Source organism: Citrus clementina, unplaced genomic scaffold (assembly GCF_000493195.1).
Source record: "Citrus clementina cultivar Clemenules unplaced genomic scaffold, Citrus_clementina_v1.0 scaffold_7, whole genome shotgun sequence".
In the NCBI taxonomy this organism is placed as follows: domain Eukaryota; kingdom Viridiplantae; phylum Streptophyta; class Magnoliopsida; order Sapindales; family Rutaceae; genus Citrus; species Citrus x clementina.
In genome coordinates, this window is record NW_006262075.1 from 11,296,987 (window position 1) to 11,318,841 (window position 21,855).

General features: G+C 32.7%; 4 protein-coding genes across 12 annotated transcripts; all 4 read left to right on the top strand.

Annotated features, from left to right (window-relative positions):
* The first annotated feature begins 5,155 nt into the window (after positions 1-5,155).
* Positions 5,156-9,220, top strand: LOC18037692. Of its 8 annotated transcripts, none has more exons than XM_024180269.1 (6): positions 5,156-5,327; positions 5,486-5,548; positions 7,054-7,310; positions 7,500-7,590; positions 8,707-8,815; positions 8,904-9,220. In XM_024180269.1, exons 2-6 carry the CDS (start codon positions 5,544-5,546, stop codon positions 8,955-8,957), a joined length of 516 nt encoding a protein of 171 aa, XP_024036037.1. In that variant the 5' UTR covers positions 5,156-5,327; positions 5,486-5,543; the 3' UTR covers positions 8,958-9,220. The 8 variants fall into 8 exon arrangements, with proteins under 8 accessions (XP_024036037.1, XP_024036038.1, XP_006427272.1 ...); XM_024180270.1 differs by having other exon boundaries at positions 5,491-5,548; XM_006427209.2 differs by having other exon boundaries at positions 5,157-5,327; positions 5,428-5,548.
* A 95-nt stretch (positions 9,221-9,315) lies between these two features.
* Positions 9,316-11,281, top strand: LOC18037670 (26.5 kDa heat shock protein, mitochondrial). 2 transcript variants are annotated; one of them, XM_006427213.2, is made up of 2 exons: positions 9,316-10,504; positions 10,597-11,281. In XM_006427213.2, exons 1-2 carry the CDS (start codon positions 10,210-10,212, stop codon positions 11,007-11,009), a joined length of 708 nt encoding a protein of 235 aa, XP_006427276.1. In that variant the 5' UTR covers positions 9,316-10,209; the 3' UTR covers positions 11,010-11,281. The 2 variants fall into 2 exon arrangements, with proteins under 2 accessions (XP_006427276.1, XP_024036033.1); XM_024180265.1 differs by having other exon boundaries at positions 10,612-11,281.
* A 4,035-nt stretch (positions 11,282-15,316) lies between these two features.
* LOC18037049 (EPIDERMAL PATTERNING FACTOR-like protein 8) lies at positions 15,317-15,915 on the top strand. The gene is made up of 2 exons (XM_006427214.2): positions 15,317-15,481; positions 15,587-15,915. Exons 1-2 carry the CDS (start codon positions 15,367-15,369, stop codon positions 15,814-15,816), a joined length of 345 nt encoding a protein of 114 aa, XP_006427277.2. The 5' UTR covers positions 15,317-15,366; the 3' UTR covers positions 15,817-15,915.
* Positions 15,916-17,062: 1,147 nt separating this feature from the next.
* LOC112096824 lies at positions 17,063-19,568 on the top strand. Its single transcript, XM_024180775.1, has 2 exons — positions 17,063-17,294; positions 19,248-19,568. The coding sequence occupies exons 1-2, from the start codon at positions 17,066-17,068 to the stop codon at positions 19,379-19,381; spliced, it is 363 nt and encodes a 120-aa protein (XP_024036543.1). The 5' UTR covers positions 17,063-17,065; the 3' UTR covers positions 19,382-19,568.
* The last annotated feature ends 2,287 nt before the right edge of the window (positions 19,569-21,855 follow it).

Below are 21,855 nucleotides of genomic sequence, written 5' to 3' on the forward strand. Positions count from 1 at the left end.
GGGCTTTCATGCCAACAAAATAGAGAGAAGTGTAAAACAATTGCTTGAAATAGAGGTTTTTTTTTTTATATTTTCGGTATTTCTTGTTTAGTGGGATTAGATAAAAATCATTTTTAGTTAGATGTCAACTTTTTTTTTTAATTTTCTCTTTAATGAAAAATCATTTTTTAACATCAATGAATTACTAACAAACGACATTTAACTAACGGTGAGTTAACAAAAAGATGTTTTGATCTATTGTTTAAAAAGTAAGAATGAAATGAGCTATTATATGAAACTCTAGGAATGAGAAGAGCTTTTTTCTTTTACAAATAACTACCAATTTAATGCTTAGAAAAAATAACACAACACTAAATCGTTATCTAATTATTAAACCTGAAGAACCTATATCAATGGTTGACCTTGGACTATATAGTAGATCATATTGATTGTAATTTTTATAAAAAAATTATATTTAAAAATTTTTACTCAGCTACCTAATTTTTAACCATTGGGCTCTAAAGTTCGGTGGGATAACTTACATTTTGAAAATTGAGAGACACATACTCGATTCCTGCCATCAATAAGAATTTTAGTATAATTCTAAAGAGTTAGGACATATTTGTTAAATATTTAAAGTTTAAAATTTAATTAATTTCATATTTTTTAAATTTATTTTTTTATTTTTTTAATTTATGTTTGATTTTCACACACACACATATATCACTTTTATTTAAATGGAAACTAAATATTAATATCTATCTATTAAATATACTTATTTGCTAAACTATAAAACTGAGCAAGAGACAAGAACTAATAAACAAAATTCTCTCTCCTCTCATAAATGTTTTGTGATTTGTTCTCCCCCACTTATCTCTAGAGATTTGTTCTCTAATTTATCTCTTCCGATTGTCTTCTTTCTCATCTTCTGTGTCTATCTCCTTGCTATAAAATGCCTTATCATGCCAAGGTAAGCCGTGACCACCAAAACTCCTCCCTTGTTACAAATAAAAGACCTGGTCTAAGCTTTAAATTCTTATGTAAAGTCTAACAACATGTAATAACATCGATACTTATTCAAGTGAAACTATTTTTTTATATTTATTTTAAAGCAAAATGAAACAATGATTTTGGTGGTTATGTCTTGTTTTTACTCTGGCTTTTCGTGGCCCGAAGGGTGCATGCACAGTAGAACGAGAAAGATGGGAGAGATGATAGATAAAACATAAAAATCGACGAGTGAGGAGAGAGAGGTGAAAGATAAAACATTAACTTACCAAATATTAAAATTTGTATCTAAAGTTGTGTTTAAAAGTTGTCTCTTGAACCTATCCCAAAGCTAAATATTATATGTCTCTATTACATACACTTATTTCTTAATTTTTTAATGCGTTTTGAATTATAAGAACATAAATATTAAATAACTATATTTAATTTTTTTTTTTACATATAAGAACAAATAAGATGCCTCTTATATTCATTTATTAAATCAATCAAATGTTTATATTAAGACCTATTTAGACTTTTAAATTTCAGACAAAAATGCAAACATTACCCTAAGTTATTGCTAATTGAAAATTTTGACACAAATCTTAATCTATTGATTTTTTTTAAAATTTAATGGCATATGATTAACTATCATTAAATATTACTTTGACTTTTAATATTTATTATTGAATTGTTAAAAATTAATAGTTTAAGATTTATGTTGAAATTTTAAGTTAAAATAACCCCACTCAGAACCTAAATAACTAGTATTAATATTAAAATGTTGTACACATAATTTTGTTAAATTCAGGGACAAAATACATAAAATAAATCTCTCTCATTCATAGACATTTTTGTGTCATGATGAACATATTATGGGGTGCAACTTACAAGTATACCCATATTCTTATATCTTTTTTAAATGACCATGGGCATATTAGTTATTCAAATCACGGTTGTTTAATAAAAGCTAAAGAACTTGGATACAGAAGTAGTGATATTAATTTCCCGATAACTTGGGTAGTTTTGAAAATGTTTTGATACTTCCAAGTAGTTATTTCATACTAAGTAAAAGAAAGGTAGGTGAATGAGAATTTCCCACCGACAGGCACCAGTTGGGCTACACGAATGCAGGTTCATCCTTTGTTTACGATATGAATTGAGCCTTTTTCTCTCTCAAGGTTGAATTTTATTCCCCCAAAAAAAATATTACTGTTTGATCTGATCGGGAAAGTCTATGTTACGGCTTCTGTAAGTAACAATAGCCAATGGGGAACTTCCACGGGTGCTAGAGGAGAGAGAAAGGGGTCCCAATGCAAGGTGATGGAAATGGGAAAGTTCGAAGCTGTTACTTGCAGCTTCTGCAATCTGCACCGTAGCCATGTCCTGATCAAAATTGTACAAAAAGTTGAACATGCATCTTCTTGCATGTAATTGGTTGAGGGCCCAAGAGTGTTCTTCAGCGAGTCAATGGGTCGGGCCAAAGAATGATACAGTTTGGTTAATAAAGTCAGGAGGTCTTTTGGCACCCTTATATATTCCAATAAAACCACTTTTCAATTGAAATGACCTAAATAATCAAAATCAAATTAATTCATTTCTTATTTTGAATAGAAATTCAATTGAAAAATAAATTATTATTTTACGCCATCCTATTTCATAATTTACATTTATATTTCAGATTTTAATTAAAAATACTTTTTTTAAATTATAAGAGTTATTAAAATAGAAACTATATAGTAAGAAAATATTTTACGATTTTAGAATGTATATATATTTTTTTATAAATAAAAACTGAAAAGAAATTTTTTTTAGTGTGAGATTTTATGGGAAGACGGTTAATTTTAGAATAATTTGTATTTTATTAAAAAAATTGTAGATATCTTAGGAAATAAAATTTAAAAGTTGTGTTTTGAGAGAAGTTTTAGAATACCTCTGATGTATTACAATTAATTGATACATGTGTAATTGAAATTAATATAACCACTACTTGCATTGTGGTTTTTCAAAATAAATGCATATATTTCATAACATCATTTACTTGTTGTATGACTGACATAATACCTTCTAGAATTTCTCGTGTTTTGAAGTGTTTAGAGGGGTGATAAAAGGTCCACTTCATTGGTTGAGGCGCAAGGTCTAATAAGGACCAAGTAATCAATTTCAGAGAAAAAACAATTAGTTAATTTATGCTTGAGAGATATCATATTATTCACATCACATTGTGGCGTAGGACATGGTGTGCTAGGGATCACTATGGGTCAAAGTAAATTAGGCAAAAATAGTATAAACCTTACAGTTGAAAGTTGTGAAATTTACTTGTCTTGATGAAAGTTTTGAGATAGAGGTAGCCCAAGTTGGACCAACCTAAAATCATGCCAAGCATAGCATGTCATGTATTACATTCTTATTATTATTATTTTTTTGATAATATGTGTGTGTTACATTAATTTATTGATATTTTGTCATCTTAAATCTATTGAGACTTGCCAATGGGCACGTGGCCCATTGGCACGCCCATGCCCTCAACAACCTCGAGGGCATGGGTTCAAGTCCCAGCGCAGGGTCAACGCAGGAACTTGACTCTCTTGTATAATGAAAGTTAGTAGGCTCCTCACATTGGAGTAGAATCATTCTTTCTCTAATATTAATAGCGAGGGTAAGATCTCTCTCCAATTTTAAGTGAGAGTCGACATTCAGATTATACTATAATATGATTATTCAGGAGAGTGATTTCTAATTGTAAATTTCAATAGCACTCTGATTGTAATATATATATATATATATATAAATCTATTGAGACTTCCCTTATCAACTCTGTTGTTCTAAGCAGATCAAATACACACATGTACGGGAAGGAGATATTAAAGTGTGAATGATTGATATTAAATTACATTGATATCATAATAAATTAAATTGATACCATTAATTTGAAAAATCATAGCCCTACTTTTGACCATTCATTTTTTTATTTTCGAGGAGCTTGAAAGTTGAAGTTTAGAGAGAATAAAAGTCCTAAGATTATTGGATCAATAACCAAAATTCAAGGGGTGGTTCAAATAAGTCCTCGTTAGTTTCCAAAACGACAATGCACTAGCTTGAAATCTGCATCTCGCTCTTTGAAAAGTCGACCAGAAAATATGTGGGGGAGTTGGGAACTTGGGACCCTCCGTTAGAGGGTTATAAACTTCTAATTCCAATAATCGTCCAATCCAACTTATCATTATTACTATTTTGAATTTATCATTAATATAAAAATTTTAAAGAGATGTTTTAAAATATTTTTGTAGAAGTCAATTTTACATAGTGCCTATTTAGTATAACTTATTTAATGGCTATAAGTACTTATTTAATGACTTATTTATGGTTGTTTTTCTAATAGAGTTTTTAAAAATTAAATAAGTTATTTTGTCTGCTAGTAAAAGTTCAAATTTGAAACATTTGAGAGTAGATGTTGAAAATTTTTCCTTAAAATATCTAAAATATCCTTAAATTATTTGATAATTTTATTTTATTTTTTTTATAATATGACTTTAAAAACTTAGCTATTAAAATAATTTCATAAATTTTTAATAAAAACTCTTATTGACAATCAAACAACTAAATTTTTTAGGTAAAAACACTATTTATAAAATCTCTATTTAAATAAGTTTTACTTAAAAAGTTGTACCAAACAGAACCTTAGTAGATAAACATATATTTTATATCTTGGGTTAATAATTTGGTTAAGAATGAGACGTATGTAAGTCGACATAGTTTCATGTATATGTTCTTTGTAGCTAGAACTCGTAAATAGAATGATGGCGACCCTAGGGCAACGAATATGGCTCAAGGTGTCCATACAAAGCCCCTCTCTTTTTCATTCAAAGAGAAGAGGCAGTGCACGAATGTTATTCTACTCTTTCGGCACTTTTTCGTCTCATTTTTTAAGATACGGGTTATAATCTTGTTGCGGTTGTGAGAGTTTATTTATTTATTTCATATTTATTAAGTTTAGATTCAACTTTGATATGTAAGATAAGAAAAAAATCATAATAAAAAACTGCTGTAAAATATCCTTATTATATTTTTTTTTCTGAAATTAAAAGATTCCTATTATTCAAGATGCTGATTACTTAACGTTTTTTTAAGCAAACTTTAAAAGAATTAAATTTTTATTAAAATTCACTAAAACAACCCTAATAATAATAATAATAATAATTGAAAGAAGCATGACATCAGACCAAACTGAACTCCACTGTATATAAGCCTCTCCAACCGCCTCTTTTCCCGAAGGCCAATCAGCGAACCCATCTGAGCCTTTTTTTTTTTTTTTTTCCAAAAATCTCAGGAAAAAGAGATACAGAGAGGCAATAAAAAAGGTATTTTTTTGGGTCAATTTATTTACAAGTTTGGATTTTTATTTTATGCCAAAGCTTGTATTTTGATTTCAATTCACTTATTCTGTTTTGTGGTTTTCAGTTCTCTCTGATCCTTCTTTCCTGGAATTGGATACTTATTTTGAGGTTTTGTTTGCAAGATAAGTGTTTATCTGCAGATCTGTTTTGGAGCTTGTGAGAGGTTCTTGTATTGCATGCATGGGGTAAGCCTTTTGATTTCATGTTATGGATTTGTGATCTTGGAGGGGAATACGTTGATGGCTTCTTTGAGATTTGTGGGATTCTTTTATTTTGTGAGCTGTCATCTGGTTTTGGTTGATTGTTTTGTTGTTTGGTTGCTGAGAAAACTAAGAAAAATATGAGATTTAAAATATTCAATTTTGCGGCTGCGTTTTGTCGCTTAGAAAGTTTTGGAATGAAATGGGCATGGAACTTGTTTTTAATGAATTTAGTCTGGAGAATATAGGATTTGTTTTTTTCATTCTAGGAGCTCTATCATTGTTGTCAATGGAGATAAGATATGGTAAAGCATTGCTCTATTTTGCTGGTTTTGTTATAGCTTGATTTTGCAACTTTGAGTGTGTGGTTTCTGCAAAACATTGGGAATGTCAATGGCTAATATTAGTTTATGGCTCTGGAATTCTTGCAATATGTTATGCGTTATTAGCAGTTTTTCAATTGTTAAAACTCGTCCTCAAACTCAATGTATCAAATAAAATCTTTCATTTTTTGTTGCTAGTTGTCACTGTGGAAGTCTTATGTCCGTCATCAGTTTAGGTTTCAAAAATAAGATTTGTTTCCTTGAGCAGAAGATAGTGGATGCATAAATGGAAACCTATCTCTGTACCCTGCGAATATCCTTTATTTTTCTTTTCAAGGTTGATCTAAATGTTTCAAAATGTACCTGAAAACCATTTTTATCATTATCCCAAAGGAGTTCTTTGACTTTGATCAAACATTTTGATCTTCTAACAGTACATCCCGTGGCTGAGAATATTTAGGTACAACTTGTGTTTGATTTTAAAGTTTTGGTACAAGTTGAGGAAGATCTTTAGTAGTTCTTTTTGTCAAAATGGTTTATATGAATGTCACCATTCTTACATATAAACTCATTGCTTGACAATGATGATATTACTGTGTAATTGTAAGTATTATGCGAGTAGTCATCCCAAAGCTTGTTTCCAATTACAGAATTGGTGATGACTTCATTTCTTTTTTTTGGTTTGAATTGGCAGTTAGATGCGTATTCTAGTGATAGTAATGCTAATCATTCGGCAGTTTTTGACTATATAGAGCCTGCTAAGTTATGTCAGTTCATGATTTCTAGGCCTGCTAAGTATGTGCTTTTTCAGATGCTTCTGTTCTCATTATATGCTAAATATTTTTGTGTCTTCTGTTAATATCATGATGTGTTGCACACATCAACATGTTTTCTACTTGTTAATAGCTTTTATTTTACAGTTCACTCTTGCTGTCTCCTTAATTCTTTCTTCTTTATGCAAATAGTTATTTGTAATTTTCTTAGGAGTTGCAGACAAGATAGCTTTCACACACTAGTAAACTGTCATCATGGTTCCTTTTTGAGCATTTGGATAGAAATACCCAAGAATGTTAATTCTGTATCAAGTAATTAGGTATAAGCTTTGGTAGTTGAGTCTGGTGTTTTGTTTTAATCAGTCATGATTTTATGTCATTTGCAACAGAGCAGTGGCTGTCTTGGATGCTTTATTAGGCCCCCAGTAAACACCTCTGCAAGTAACCTATCAAAAGAATTAGGAGTTCCAGGTCGTTCAGCAGGGAAACGTAGCATATCAGAAGATTTTTGGACCACCAGCACCTGTGATATGGACAACAGTGCAGTTCAGTCACAAGGAAGCATCTCATCACTTGGCACAAACAATCTGATCCCTGACACTAATGGTGGTTCTGGGAGTGCTAGTGCACCTTCAGAGTTTGTAAACCATGGCAAGTTTTTATTTCTCCTCAGATATATATGGAATTGATTATACATACATGTTAATATATTTGAGCAGGCTGTTTACATTAGAAGATATAGTTTATACCACCATTTATTGGTCAGTAATGGCTCCCTATTGAAAACCGATCAAGACTAAACTGTCTTTGCAGTACCTCATACAACCTCTTGGGTTGCAGGTTTTCTTCTCTGGAATCAGACCAGACAGCGTTGGATAGGAAATAAAAAGGCTGAGAACCGAACTCATCAAGTTCGTGAACCCAAATTAAAGTGAGTTTCTTGAATTTCCCAAGTTAAATCAATCAAACATGCTTACTATGTAACAATCCGCTTGCAATACCTTTTGCACTTGTTTTTTACAAGGGACTTGGCATCAACGCATGTTCAAGATACAAATTCACAATCTTAACTGAGCAGGTGATTTATTTTAGTTATTTATAGAGAAACCTTCATGCTAGTGTAAATGCCGGTCCATATCTCTCACCACTGAGTACCATTTGGATAGGGGTTCTATGTCAATATGTAATGTTCCTTCCTGGGGTTTCTAAGGTATATGTGTTTGGTAGGTGATGATACCAAGACAACTAGAAAGGGCATTTAGAGACAACAATTCAAAGAAGTCATTAGTGCATGTGGTGGGATATGGAGATGAACACCATTAATTTCAATTTTGGTTGGCCTTTTCACCAGGGGAGAGGAGATAATGGCATTACTCATGAGAACAATTTTTGCTTGTAGAGAAACTAATATGTTGAAACAACTGTCAATTGTGCTAAATATTTCTAGGTAGCACATTGGTAATTACAAATGATTCAAACTTATCAGAAATGGTTTTACTTTCTCAGTTTACACATGCTAATAGCTAAAGAAATTCACACCTTTTCAACTTCAACTCCTCGGCTAACAATCATTCCCTTTTCCGGCTTGGCATATGAAAGAAACTGAAAAAAATGAAAAATCCTGAACTAATGTTTCTTTGAGACCAACGCAAATTGCAATTTCTTTGCCAAATTATGGAGAAGGGTAGCATCATTTCATCATGATTCCAGTGTTTCTATTTGCTATGAATATGAAACTAGTAAGAAAACAGAAAACAGTATTTCATTTTCATTCGCTGTAAACCAGCCATAGTTTCTGTGCTAGTGCAGTTCGTATGTATGGATGCTAAGCTCAGGACATAGTCATTTTAAAAGTGGCCAAACTATAGTCATTTTAAAAGTGACCAAGCTATTGGAGTTTAGATACGTTGGTCTACAGCCTTCATGTGTAGGTTTTAGGAGTCTCTTGTAGGTGTCCACGTATATAGTAGGAAACCATCTCTGGATTGCGTACTTCTTTAAGGTAAACATTGATCATTCATGAATTTCTTTTTTCTTATTTTGTCAGCACTCATTGTCTCTGCCTGGTTAAAAAATTCTGGCTTTGCAGTTGGAACGCAACATATGAAAGTTTGCTTGGGAGCAACAAACCATTTCCTCAACCTATTCCTCTTTCAGTAAGTTCCACTTCCATGACCCCCTTTTTTCCCCCCCTCTAGATGTAATACAGTTAAAATGATCATTCTTCGATCTCAATACTGGCAGGAAATGGTAGATTTTCTTGTGGACATTTGGGAGCAGGAGGGAATGTATGATTGACTGTAGAAGTATAAGGCGTGTAAAGGTTGGTCAAATATTAAAACACCGTCTTAGCGGCAGTAGCACTTGATTTGCTTCTATAGTTAGCTTGGAGTATACATCAGTTGTAAACTGATCTGTCATAAGCACTAGGCAGATTTTTGTTTTGCTTTACAGGCCTTTCTGGATGACCTTGTATGCACTGAAACTCATTGGAAAAAAATGAAAAAGAGAAAACACCTGCTGCTCTGTTTTTAGAGCAACATGTTATGCATTGATTGAAAGTCACCATGATTCATATCTCTCTCTCCCTTCTGCGCGTGTGTGCGTGCGACTGTGTATATATGTGTTTGTGCACACTAAAACATGAAAATGTCCCGTGAAACATTGCCAACATTGCAAAATTCTCCTCATCATGCGAGGACTGGGAAGATTAATCCGCACTCATTGGATTCTTGAAATGGTTTCAAGGTTTTCATATTGGTTAAGAGAATCTGTGTCAAATGGTTGAACTACATGGTTATTCGCAGAAGATCTCGATTACTCTAGTAAATATATCTCTTCATTCTTTTTTCTGAGTCCTTTCATAATGTGTTTGTACTGGCGGTCTGTCATTTCTCAGGTGGATATGTAATATATTTGAAGATTTACTCCTGAAGCAATAAATTCAACTCCATTTGGGGATTAAATTCAAAGTCAAATATGGATGAGTTTCTTCTAGATCCAGGCCAGGAAGGAGAAACTTCATAGGCTAAGAAATCAAAGAGGAGCACGTCTAGATTATGTAGAGCCTGTAGATAATTTTCAGTCATGAGCAAAAGCAACGTGAAGCATAATTTTAATTTTTATTCCATCTACTGAAGGGGAAAAAAGTGACCAAAAGCAATATCATTGGGCATCCGATTCATTTTCCTCTGGATTGTGGAACACTCCTCAGCATAAAAAAAATAAAAAAAAATGTTAAAATAATCTCTATTCATTAAACGTTTTCTCTTGAAAAATATATTAAAAAAAAAAGGGGAGGCAAGTGAGTTTGAGAAAGACCAAGAATCATCTATTGGTCATGAGATCATTCATAGTCAGAAATGAACCTTTACTTGATGCGTCTACTAGCCCCTAGAACATCTCAGAGACTTCTCAAATTATCCAAAGCTCAACTCACCGGCACCCTTAAATACTTTCATGTATCCTTTCAATAAGAGGCAAAAAAGACAAGAGGACTAAAGACGAACAACCCAATTTCTCAAAAAACTCCCCTAGTTACCGAAAAAAAATGGCTTTGGCTCGTTTGGCTTTGAGGAACGTGCAGCAAAGGGTGTCAACTTCTTCCCCTTCTCTGGCAAATTTGCATAATAATCTTGGTGAGAGAAGTGCTAGTACCATCGGTGGTGTACAAAGGCAAAAGTGGAGTAATGAGTTGTTGAAGAGGTTCATGGCAACAGCTGCCAATGATGAGAAAAAACAAGACAGAGAAGTCGCCGTGACTGAAAAAAGATCAAGGCTCTTTCCAAGGAGAAGAGGCAGGAGGGGGAGTCTTTGGAGGAACAATGACATTCCCGTACTTGCTGGTAATACTTCTTTCTGATCTTTCGTGTGTTCAAGTTTTACGTTTCATATTGCAAATGAGTGGTAATTTTGTCTCTGTTACTGTCTCCTATAGAGTTCTTTCCTTCAGGGCTTGGAAATGCACTCATGCAAGCAACCGAAAACATTAACAGGATATTCGAAAACTTGAACTTCACACCATCACAACTCATGGGGCGGGTGAAAGAGCAAGACGACTGCTACAAGCTGCGGTATGACGTTCCGGGCCTAGGCAAAGATGATGTGAAGATCACCATTCATGATGGGGTTCTGACAATAAAGGGTGAGCACAAGGAAGAGGAAGAGGAAAGCTCTGACGACGAACACTGGTCAGCAAGGAGCTATGGTTACTACAACACAAGCCTCGCGCTGCCTGATGATGCGAAGGCTGACGAGATTAAGGCCGAGTTGAAAAACGGGGTTCTTAATATTGTAATTCCTAGGACCGAAAAGCCTAAGCAGGATGTGAAGGAAGTGAGAATCCATTAGTGAAGTGGCGTTTATGCATGGTCTGTGATGTTTTTGTGGAGGGTTTTGGGTTGGTTTTGAAATGGAAATAAGTTATGTAACTTTGCTTTGTGATTAAAAGATAATTAACTTTGTGTTTAATTTCTGAAAGATCCTACTGAGTTTCAGAAGCATCTTTGTTTCCAAGTTTGTAATAAATATGTTTATTTGTTGGAGTTGTATCAAAAACTCAGAATCCATTGAATTTAAGAGAATCAAGAAAGTATGAAGTCTTTGTGTACAATGGAGGAATTAGGCACGACATCATAAGGTGGTTTCGCAATTTTGGATCTGAAAAATAATTACTATGTGTTCTTGTGAAATGAGTTCTATATCACTCATCTTATTGGCTATATTTTCTGTGTGTACTTTTCAATTAATAAAAAATAATTAAAAAATTATATACATAGAAATAATGATCTACTAAACAAATCGTCAAATTATGTTACATCCGAAAATAGAAAATGGAAAGATTAGAAGTCTGAAATACGGACGTAGAGACGCACTGACGGATCAACAGAGGCAGGGCTTGATCCTTTCGATTTAATTTCATCATTCAACGCATGCGCGGAAAACGAAAGCAATATCATCAAATACATGTATCAGTCACTTAGAGGCCAGGCCACAAATTATTAAGAGCTGGAAAATCATGTTAAAAATATATTCAGCAAAATTCTTTAGTTAGTTAATCACAGAGAAATAAAAAGTCCGAGATTCATAGCCGGCCTGTCATAACTTAACTATACATGTTGTGGTGTTTGGTAAATGAAGTTGGGCTTTGGCTTCAAATTTTTTCATTTTATAATAATTATTAGATGTAAAAATTAACAAAAAAAATTATTGTTAATCATACAAACATAGTTTTTTTTTTTTTGTTGTTGATAAATAACAGTTTCTGTTCGTAACACCTCACTATCAAATAGGTTTTTAGTACCATACATAGTTAAGTTAATTAAATCTCTCATTGTAAATCATTATAAATACACACTTGGTATAATATCCTCAAAATATTTGCAGTCATCGGGTTCTAGCTGTAGATTATAATAATGTATAATGGAAAAAAAAATTATTGTAACTAGTAAAAGTCAAAAGTATTTTGAAAGTTTCATCTCTATTTGTTTGCTTTTACAAAGTGAAAAGAAAAGTTGATTTTGTTTTGGGAAATTATCATTTTACTACTAAAATTTTATTGATATATCATGTCAGTACTAAAGTTTACCGAAAATTACATTTTACTACTAAAGTTTTGCGCCGTTATCAATTCACTACCATTCCGTTAAGAAAAAGTTAATGTTTAACGGAAATTGAGTTAAAAGTCGATTTTACCCCCAAGAGTTTGGTAGTAAAATAATAATTTTCTTAAAAATTCGGTAGTAAAATGATAATTTCCCTAAAAATTTGATAGTAAAGTGATAATTTATCTATTAAATTAACAGATAATTTTTCTCTTACAGCTGAAAATATCTTTGATGTTCTTATGACATCAGTAAATTTTTAACGTTATTAACGAAATGGTAGTGAATTGATAACGGCGTAAAACTTTAGTAGTAAAATGATAATATCCTTTTGTTTTAACCATTGCATCTCTTAAAACTGTTTTCTTGTCTTGGGCAGACTGTAAGAACTGCTTTTACAATTCGAGCACAGCTAAATTAGCTAGCCGACACTTTAAATTGACAAGCATTCGTAAAAGTGGCCTTTTCTGAACCCCACCTGACTTGACTGGTTACTACTTATACATTGATCTCTCTCTTTTATCCAAAATGACAATTTCCACTTCCTTCTTCTTTCCTTTCCAATAAGTTTCCACGTTAAAGTTCTGCTCCGTTTGGTTGCTTTCACACACGCGCACATACACACAAAAATGAACAAACAAACAAAATAGTTTTACCAGTAAATTTGTTTATGCTATGGGATTCGCCATGGATACCGTTGTATCTTGCACCATCAGAGAATTAGAAAGTTAATAAAACTTAATAAAATTCAATCATTTGACGGTGTGTAAGCTGTGGAATGTGAAACCCCCGGATACTACAATCACAGCCTTGTACACAAAGAGAAAAAAGTAGTAGGTTAATTAATTATTATAACAGATAAGAGAGAGGCAGCTAACTTCAGATTTTTATGAGTTAATGAAGACCTTAATTACTTACTTGTGGGCGAAATATATATGTCTAACTTTCAGAGCGAGATATATCATATACGGATAAAGAATTTAATGCTGCCACCGACATGGATCTTTTACCTTTTACTTGACCCTACATGAATTCAATAATGAAAAAAAGAATAATATCTTGATCTTTTTACACCCCCCCCCCTTTTTTTTCTTGAAGGGGGTTTTTGATTCAGTGTGTTGACTTTGATTTGTTGGATTTTTAACAGGTCTGGCTTTCAAATCTGGTCAGTTACAAGTATATTGACAATTGCATCAAAAGTTTGCCCAGCTCGAACATGCTTGGCTGGAGACCAATGACCAAATTCCATTCAAATCCAATGTCGGAATAAAAACTTTATTCGCAAAACATACACAGGAAGGAACTCAGATTCTTTATGGAAACTATAAATCTAACGAAAACTAACACTCACTTATACATGATCTGACTTTGATATCATGAAAACTATCTTAAGGTAATAATCATCTTTGTATTAGGGTACAAGTTATTTATAGATATACAGTTAGAATAAAATGAGAAAACCGTAAACATATATCATATATAAGATAAGAAGCAGTCGAAATTAGGGATTGTGGTATAACTACTAAAATATAAATAATATCCAATTTTAATGGATAATGATATACTTATAAAATTGGGAGACAACGTTTGTATCCAGAATGACACGAAATTAATCGGTGATTGTCTTGAGTTTTGTAATATATAATTGATTTTTTTATATCATCATTATTAAGATAATTTTATAATATTAATAAATGAATGACATATCAAATACCACGTCATTTGAGATATAAAATTTTTAAGCGTATCTTACTCAATTTTAGACGAACGCTTGAAGACATTTTTGTAATCTTCAATGATGAAGCGAGAAGGTTACTCTCGACTTTAATAATAAAACGAGGTAGTTGCAGTTGTTATGCTAAAAAATGAAATTTATCTTTTTGCGAAACTTAAACATCGAAAGTCTTCTTAAAATATTTATATGTATACCTTTAACATAAACTACTCTAAATAACAGATAAATATTCTGTAATTTTTAATGTGGAGCATCATTTTCATGAATATTGTTCATCCTTGTGAATATTGCTATGGCTGGTAGAATAACTAGGACATCTGAATTTTGAAACTCACCCTGAATTTACTCTCCAGCTTCCATATTTTATCTCAAAGTTAAAAAAGAGAGGCTTACTTAGAAGTCCAAGGCATCATCCCAAGGTGTCCTGATTTGATGCCGTATCAGACCAATACCGATATATCGAGACATTGGTGGTGGTCACAATTAATAGCATTAAATGCCTGTGTGACGATTGATAACTTGAAAGATGATAAAGGAATGAGCATGAATCATGATCAATACTAGTAGTTCACGGGCCAAATTTTATGCAAATGTAACTTCTGAGCTAAGGGTTATTCAAATTTTACTCCATCTAACATATATGAGTTAATAATTTTAATATTAATATCATCCCTAAAACACTCTGATTGAAATTTGAAAGAATGATCTCAGTGCTATAATAGAGAAAGCTAAGATATTTTTGAAAGACAACACAAGATTTGTTATACTTGGTGAGTTTTCACATAGAATAATTTCGAAAATCATTAAAGATGGTTAAAAATTCTGAAAAACATATTGGTTGTCAGGTATGAATATGTGCTAAAGAATGATAGTATAAATTCAAAATTTGCGGTTTAATCCTTATTCCCTTGTTAAAACATGAAAACAAATGAAAAATTAGGGCACAACCTATGGATGAATACAGAATGTCAAGTGTCATCAATAATGGGATTTAAATATATATTTTTTGTTTGAGATGAATACGATTTGAGTGAGAAATGGTGAGTATTTTTGCTAGCATAGTCAAGTCTTCTAACGGTTGATGAACCAATGTCTGATCAGTCATCAACTCACCAGTTTCCAAAGAAAGACTGTGGAAAAAGAAGAATTTATTGTTTGCCAACGCGGTAAAAACTGTTTAATTGGTTAACAAGCCATTGAATCAGAGACATGTCCCCTCTTCTACAGGCATCAGTCCTCAACAGTGTTAAAAATCACTGTATATATATCAAGCAATTTTTATCCATTCCTCATTTTTCCCCCCCCCCCCCCCCCGCACATTACATCTCTTCTTGTTAACTTCTCTCCTCTCTCCCAACACACACCCCGTATGCCGATCATCATGGGTACAGCATCAAGATCATCAAATGATCATCGCCCACATGTCACTGTGGCTTTCATCATTTCTCTCATAATATTCCTGCTGCTGCCTCTCACATCAGCAGGTATAATAAAATTTTTCTTTCCCACATATGCATCTGTTATATATAGTTGCTTTTTTTTTTTTTTTGAGTTTTAATGATTTGGGTAGTTTTATTTTTAATTTTCAGGTGAAAAGGGTAATGAATATGAGAGTTTGTTTAAAAAGAAAATGGTGTTGGGATCAAAGCCACCCGCCTGCGTCAACAAGTGCTCGAGTTGCAGGCCTTGTGTGGCCACTCTTGTTGTGCCTTCTCACAAGAATCTTCTTAAAGCGTCATTTAATTCTCATGGAGATGATGATAGTTATTATCTGCTTTCGTGGAAATGCAGATGTGGGAATAAGCTCTTTCAACCTTGACTTGCTAGCTGGTAGCAGCTAATTAATTAATTAATTAAATCTCACTTGTGGTATTGTGCGTGTGTGTGCTTATGAAAAATATTATGTATTATATGTGACGAATGCATAATTAAGATGTTTAATGATTGATTAGTTATTTGCTTAAGATTTGATGCGTGCATACTTCTCTTTTCGATCTTTTCTTGATTTTATATGTATTTGTACAATAATACGATCAACAAGCTGTACAATCTAACATGAAGGTGATGAAAAGACTAATCTCTGGATGTGATAAAACGACAGGTCAATAATATTATATGTAATGTCATGTTTGCACATGATTCATATAATACAAACAAAACGCTAGCACAGAGTGATGATTTAATTTGGAACATTACCATTTCTAACAGTAATGAGTAGCTAGCAATGCAAGTAAAGGACGAGAAAACATAAAGCATCAATTCATAATCATTGTTTTGTGACTTTTTTTTGACAATAATCACTGTATTACTGGGGTTAAAAAAGACCAACAATACATCACTATATAAATGTAAGGTCAGCATTAAATAAAATTTATAGGAGTTTTAAGTTAGAGAACACCCAACGACTAAGTAATTAAGAACTATAAATTTTAAAACAAAAAAAAGACTAAATGGCTTCGCACAGTAAAATCTCACGAAGTATTAGAGGAATTTTATGGCACTGACTTAATTGACCAAGCTCAACTATTAGAGGTGAAAACCACATCCTAATTGGAATAGTAACAAAACTACATTGCAACAATACTATAATAATAACCAAACAGTTGTAGCTCAGTTGGCGATCCCCACTAAATACACCATTTGGAATGGGTAAGGAGCTTTAACTGTGACTACACTCTGAATCTGAATTAGTTAGGGTCTAATGCAGTTACCGGAAACCGGGTGGTTTAAACAAAAAAAAAAAAATTATAGGCAGTGGAGCGATGATGCAGTCGAGCGATGATGCTCATTTGATTAACCCCCATCCTCCTTGTAGGCATATTATAGCAAGGGTACGATTAAGATTAGTTAAATAAATTACTAGTTATCCAATAACTACCCATCACAAATTATACGAAGTCTAGTTAGTACTGAATTCAAATCCAATAAAATAGCATCGAGTAGAACTCTCATAGTGGGTGTGCTTAAAAACGTTGGAGGCCCAATTAATATTTACCCAAATTCGGGCCCAATTCAAAGTCCCACTATATATTCCAAATCCAAAAATGACGAAAATAAACAAAACCAAAATGGAGATTCTTTCTCCGACACGCACACTCCTTAAACCACCATTGAAGTATTTCCACGCAAACCAATCTCCACCGACCATTTCCTCGCCGTTTTATCCCCACCGTCCGTCTCTCCCGCTCCTCCGTAAAACTCCCAGTAGGCCGCATCTCCGCAGCTGTCTCGCAGCTAGCCCCGGCCCGGCTCCCCAGTCCAACCCGCCTCCCCCGGATGACCCAATTCAGCCCACAGGTCAGTTATTTTAACTGAAATTTGAATGGTCAAATATTCTCATTTGGCAATTTAAGTTTGTTGATGAAATCGCTATGTCATTTTTGAAATTGAATTAATGGTTCATGCGTATTTATTAGCTCATTATGTTGATTTTTTTTTCTTGCATATTATTGTTACACAAAAAAAAAATTATTAACAGTATTAGCACTGTTATATCAGTTGTAAATGTTCATATTTTGTTGAACCTTTGTATTTTTCACTTATCCACTAAATTTATAACATGGGAAATTTTGAATATGGTGGAAATGAGTTTAAAAAAAAAATCCCATGGTTTTGCATAATATCACAGGGCTCTGTTTTGCTGTTATAGCTGCCGTGAAATAAAAGCTTTAGCTCAGTAAGCATGATTTTTAAATAATAAATAATTTTGAAAAAAGATAGTAAAGGTAATCAAACAACTCAAGGGTAAAATCACCTTAACTTTTAAACTATTGTCACAGGTGTTTATTGAATACTTTAGAGTTGTAGCTGGAAAAGCCATAGTTGTTAGTTAGCATACCAAACAGAGCCTAAATGTATAATACTCAATATATTTAGGATGCGTTTGGTATTGATATTGCTACAGCTCTAAAGTGTTTGGTAAACACTTACAGCTATGGATTGGAAGCTAAGATGAAGTTATCCCTCACTTGTATGATGTAGAATGTATATTATCTTTACTATTTTTGTCAAAATTATTATTTAAAAAATCATATTTACTAAAAACTTTCTACTTTTATTTCACTATTACAATTTTATTATTATTTTTTTTCTCTATACAATACCAAATGGACCCTTAAGAGTTCTGTTTTTGGAGACCAGGGATGTTCTCTAGTTTCTTGTTTTGCTGTGATGGGCTGTTGTGATGGCAATAACCCAGGAGTGTAATTTGATAAGAAGAGTCTTTGAAGTTCTTTATTCATAATATTGCATAACTTCTTGTTTGAGAGTCTGGATTAATTTAGTTTCTCCATTGGTAGTCTAATTCAATAATAAGTGGAAGAAGTCAAGCTACTAATACATAGTCTTCTAAAGTTGTCATTTCGAAATCCACTGTCTTCATTTCATTTTGTAACTCTGAAGCAAAATGAATCCAGTTAGCATTCATTTTAGGCCTAAAATCTAAGGTGTTGTCTGAATAAGATGATGTATCATCAAAGGAAGGCAAACATTGTAAATGACCTTTTATGGCATCAAGGAATATAAACTTGTTTCATGAACTAGAACGGAATACAGTGAATTACACTGATTTTATAAAGAATAAATATGCTTTTTCACTGCCTGTTTTCTGAAGTTGAGTTTTGTAAACTGTCCCAAGATTAAATAGTACCACATAATGGTAATTTTCTTACCAGAGGTAATCTCTGACATCACCCAATCATTTTAGTTGTTAGACCTGGTCAAGCTATAAAATGTATGCGTTTTTGTCATCAGAATAAATAATCTCATATTTTACATTCCACAAAGTGGTTGCTAAGTGATGCATATGCTATTTGACTGGTAATAAACTTATACATGCACTAGTGTACCATTACCTTTCTATACCAATCTGGTGGAAGAGCATAACACGAGGAATAGAAAAGAAAATAGAAAATAAAAAAAAGAAAAAGACATGAATTAATATTTACGGTATGTTAGAAAGTATAGTATGATGTCGGTGTAGGAAATAGTGGGTTTTTAAAGCCCTTAGCTGAGATGTTAACGGTGAGGTTTCCTAGAGTTTCCTATCAAAGATATATACGTCATAAGAAAGAAATAAGCAAACTTTTGTAGCAGGAAATTTAGTTTCTCGACCTGGTGCCTAGTGCTATACTTCGCAATATGCAATCCTTGCTTTGGCCCTAATTTGGCTCTTCTCTTTCTTTATTCCATTTTAAATTTTAAAATCACTACTGAAGTGCTTTGAAATTACATGTTTTGATTATGGAACAGGTTTCTCTAAACTCCAAGACCGCATTCGCATCTTCATTGCAGTTCTTTTCTGGATGTCTCTGTTCTTCTGGGCATCCGCATTTGATAACAGAAATAATGGTACACCGAACAAGGGATCAAGATTTAGAAAGTAACTGAGAAACATTATCGCGTATATATGTAAGACTTGGAGTAGGTTTAGAAATACACGAAGAAAATTCAATGTTGTTTAGATGCATAGTTTTCAGAAACTTGTATGAATCATCATCTGTTAGTTCATTGAAGTTACATGTCCACTTTTGTGTATCACGTGAGGAAACAAACTTCAAAATGGAAATAAAATTCCAGGTTTTTTTCAATACTTTGCTTGTGAGAGATTTCCTTTAGCAGGTTATATTTGCTCTTTTCAGCAACGATACGTCCGGTTTCAGACTAGGTTATCAATGTGCTATACTTCTCGATTGTTGGCCATTTGTATTAAATTTCTTGTATGGCTGATAATTATTTCAAAATGCTCCCGTCAACTTACGGTATTTGAGGGTTCATTTTCTTGCATATCTTCAGATTTGAGTGGTCCTAGATTAGTCAAAGGCAGCCCATTTACAGATTTTCGACCGATTGTCTCCAGGGTTTTCCTAGAAAATATCTTGGCTGGGCATAATACACCCCTTCAGTAGTTCCTAGAGCCACTCATGACTTGATGCTTGAGCTTGTCTCATTTCTAACATCAGTGATCTTGGAATTAACGGTCCAAAATTATCTGGAAGATTTAGGCCTCGTTTGGGTTTGCCTTTGAGAAAGTTAAAAGTGATTTTAAAAATTTAAAAGTTAATTTTGGTGTTTGGTAAAAAAAAATCAAAATCACTTTTGTCAGAATCAATCTCCCTTACAGTTAATTTAAAAAAGTAGGGAAGGAGTAGCTTTTAAATTTTGATTTTGAAAATTAATTTTATCTTTTAATATAATTCCATAAATATCCTTATTATTATTACTTAAACCCGAAATTATCCTTCTAAGAAATAATATTGCTGCAAGTTTAATGTGAATATGATATTGACAATCTATTATTTGTTTTTGTTTTGAGTTTTTGTAGCTCATCACATTTTTTTACGTTTATTTTTGGAATACTTAGTTATACTTTACTTGGTGTTATTTAATGAAAATTGTAGTTGATTTTTTAATTATCAATTGTTTTAAGATAAAAAAGAAATAAAATCACTATAGTATAAATTTTAATTTTAGTTAAAATTATTATAATACACAATTAAAGATATTGTATGTGTATATTTTTATATGTGTAAGTAAATTTCATCATACCTTATGTATATTTTAGTTATTTATTTTCTTACAGTAGTTTAACAGTAAGATTTATCAAATACCCGTAACTATTTTTAAAATTCATAGTACTTTTGAAAATAAAATCTACCAAACACTTAATTGATTCTCTTTACAGCTGATTATTTCTACAATACAGCTAACAATAATTATTTTAAAGGCTACATCATTACCAGACTGGCCCTTAGGGTATTATCCCAAATTAGTTGCCGTAGAATGGAGTGTGATCAGGTCGCGCCCAGCTTAGTTGCTGTGAAATGAAGGAGTGTGATTTGATGCGCGACTCTGTGCATGTCAAGCTTTCATTATGAGGAGCTGAGTTGTGGAGCACACAGTTCCCCGATGGGAGCCTGACCCGCACTGCACGCGTGATCAGCCCCGTAAAATGGAAATCACCAATTTTAGCATATAAGTTGATGAATATTCCGGTGAACATTAGATACGAGTACAAGTTGACATGTATTACGCATTTTAGCCCGTTGTGCTATTGAAAATTTAACCAGAAGCTTAGTATTTCCCAATAAGCTCGGTAGTCGCTGATGGTATGATGCGTAAAATCAAACATAGAACATAACATTAAACACCAATCTATCTATTAACATGTTATCATTCACATGTGATAGCAAATAGTGGTTTGGTAATAATTGGAATTCCAAGTGAACAACACATGATCTGGTGTGAATGAAGATAATAATTGATGGTACGTGAAAATAACCCAATATAGTGACTTAGCTAAAGATGCCATTTTCAGACCCACAAACAAAAAGCCAATTTCTTCTTCTTCTTCTTCAAACTGGCCGATGATAATCTTATATCAATAGGTGACCGTGATTGTGACTATAATAATGTTTATTAATGTATAATCTTCGTACCCAACACAAGACCAATGAACCGTCTATCTTATCACAAGAAACAAAAAGTTAAATTAATCTTATCCCAAGCGTTTACAAGTTCAATGAGTTTTAACACTCATATTAAGCTCATTAATAAATTATCAAGCCACTGGGGTTGATACGATCTCTATAGTGGTTAAATAGTAATGAGCTGCCATCTTGTACTCAAAATTGATAAATAGTTGAAAAACACAATTTATTATTATGCCATCGTCTTTCAGTAAAAATCAAATCTTCAAAACATCAATTTCGGCTCTGTCAGGAGTCCGCACATGAAGCCAAAAAAAAATCTTAATAATGAGATATAAGTACAAGCCACGGCTTGTCCGCATTCTTATCTTTCGACATCGAGCAGTTCATAATTATCAAATTTATGTTTTATATATATATATTTTTAATTT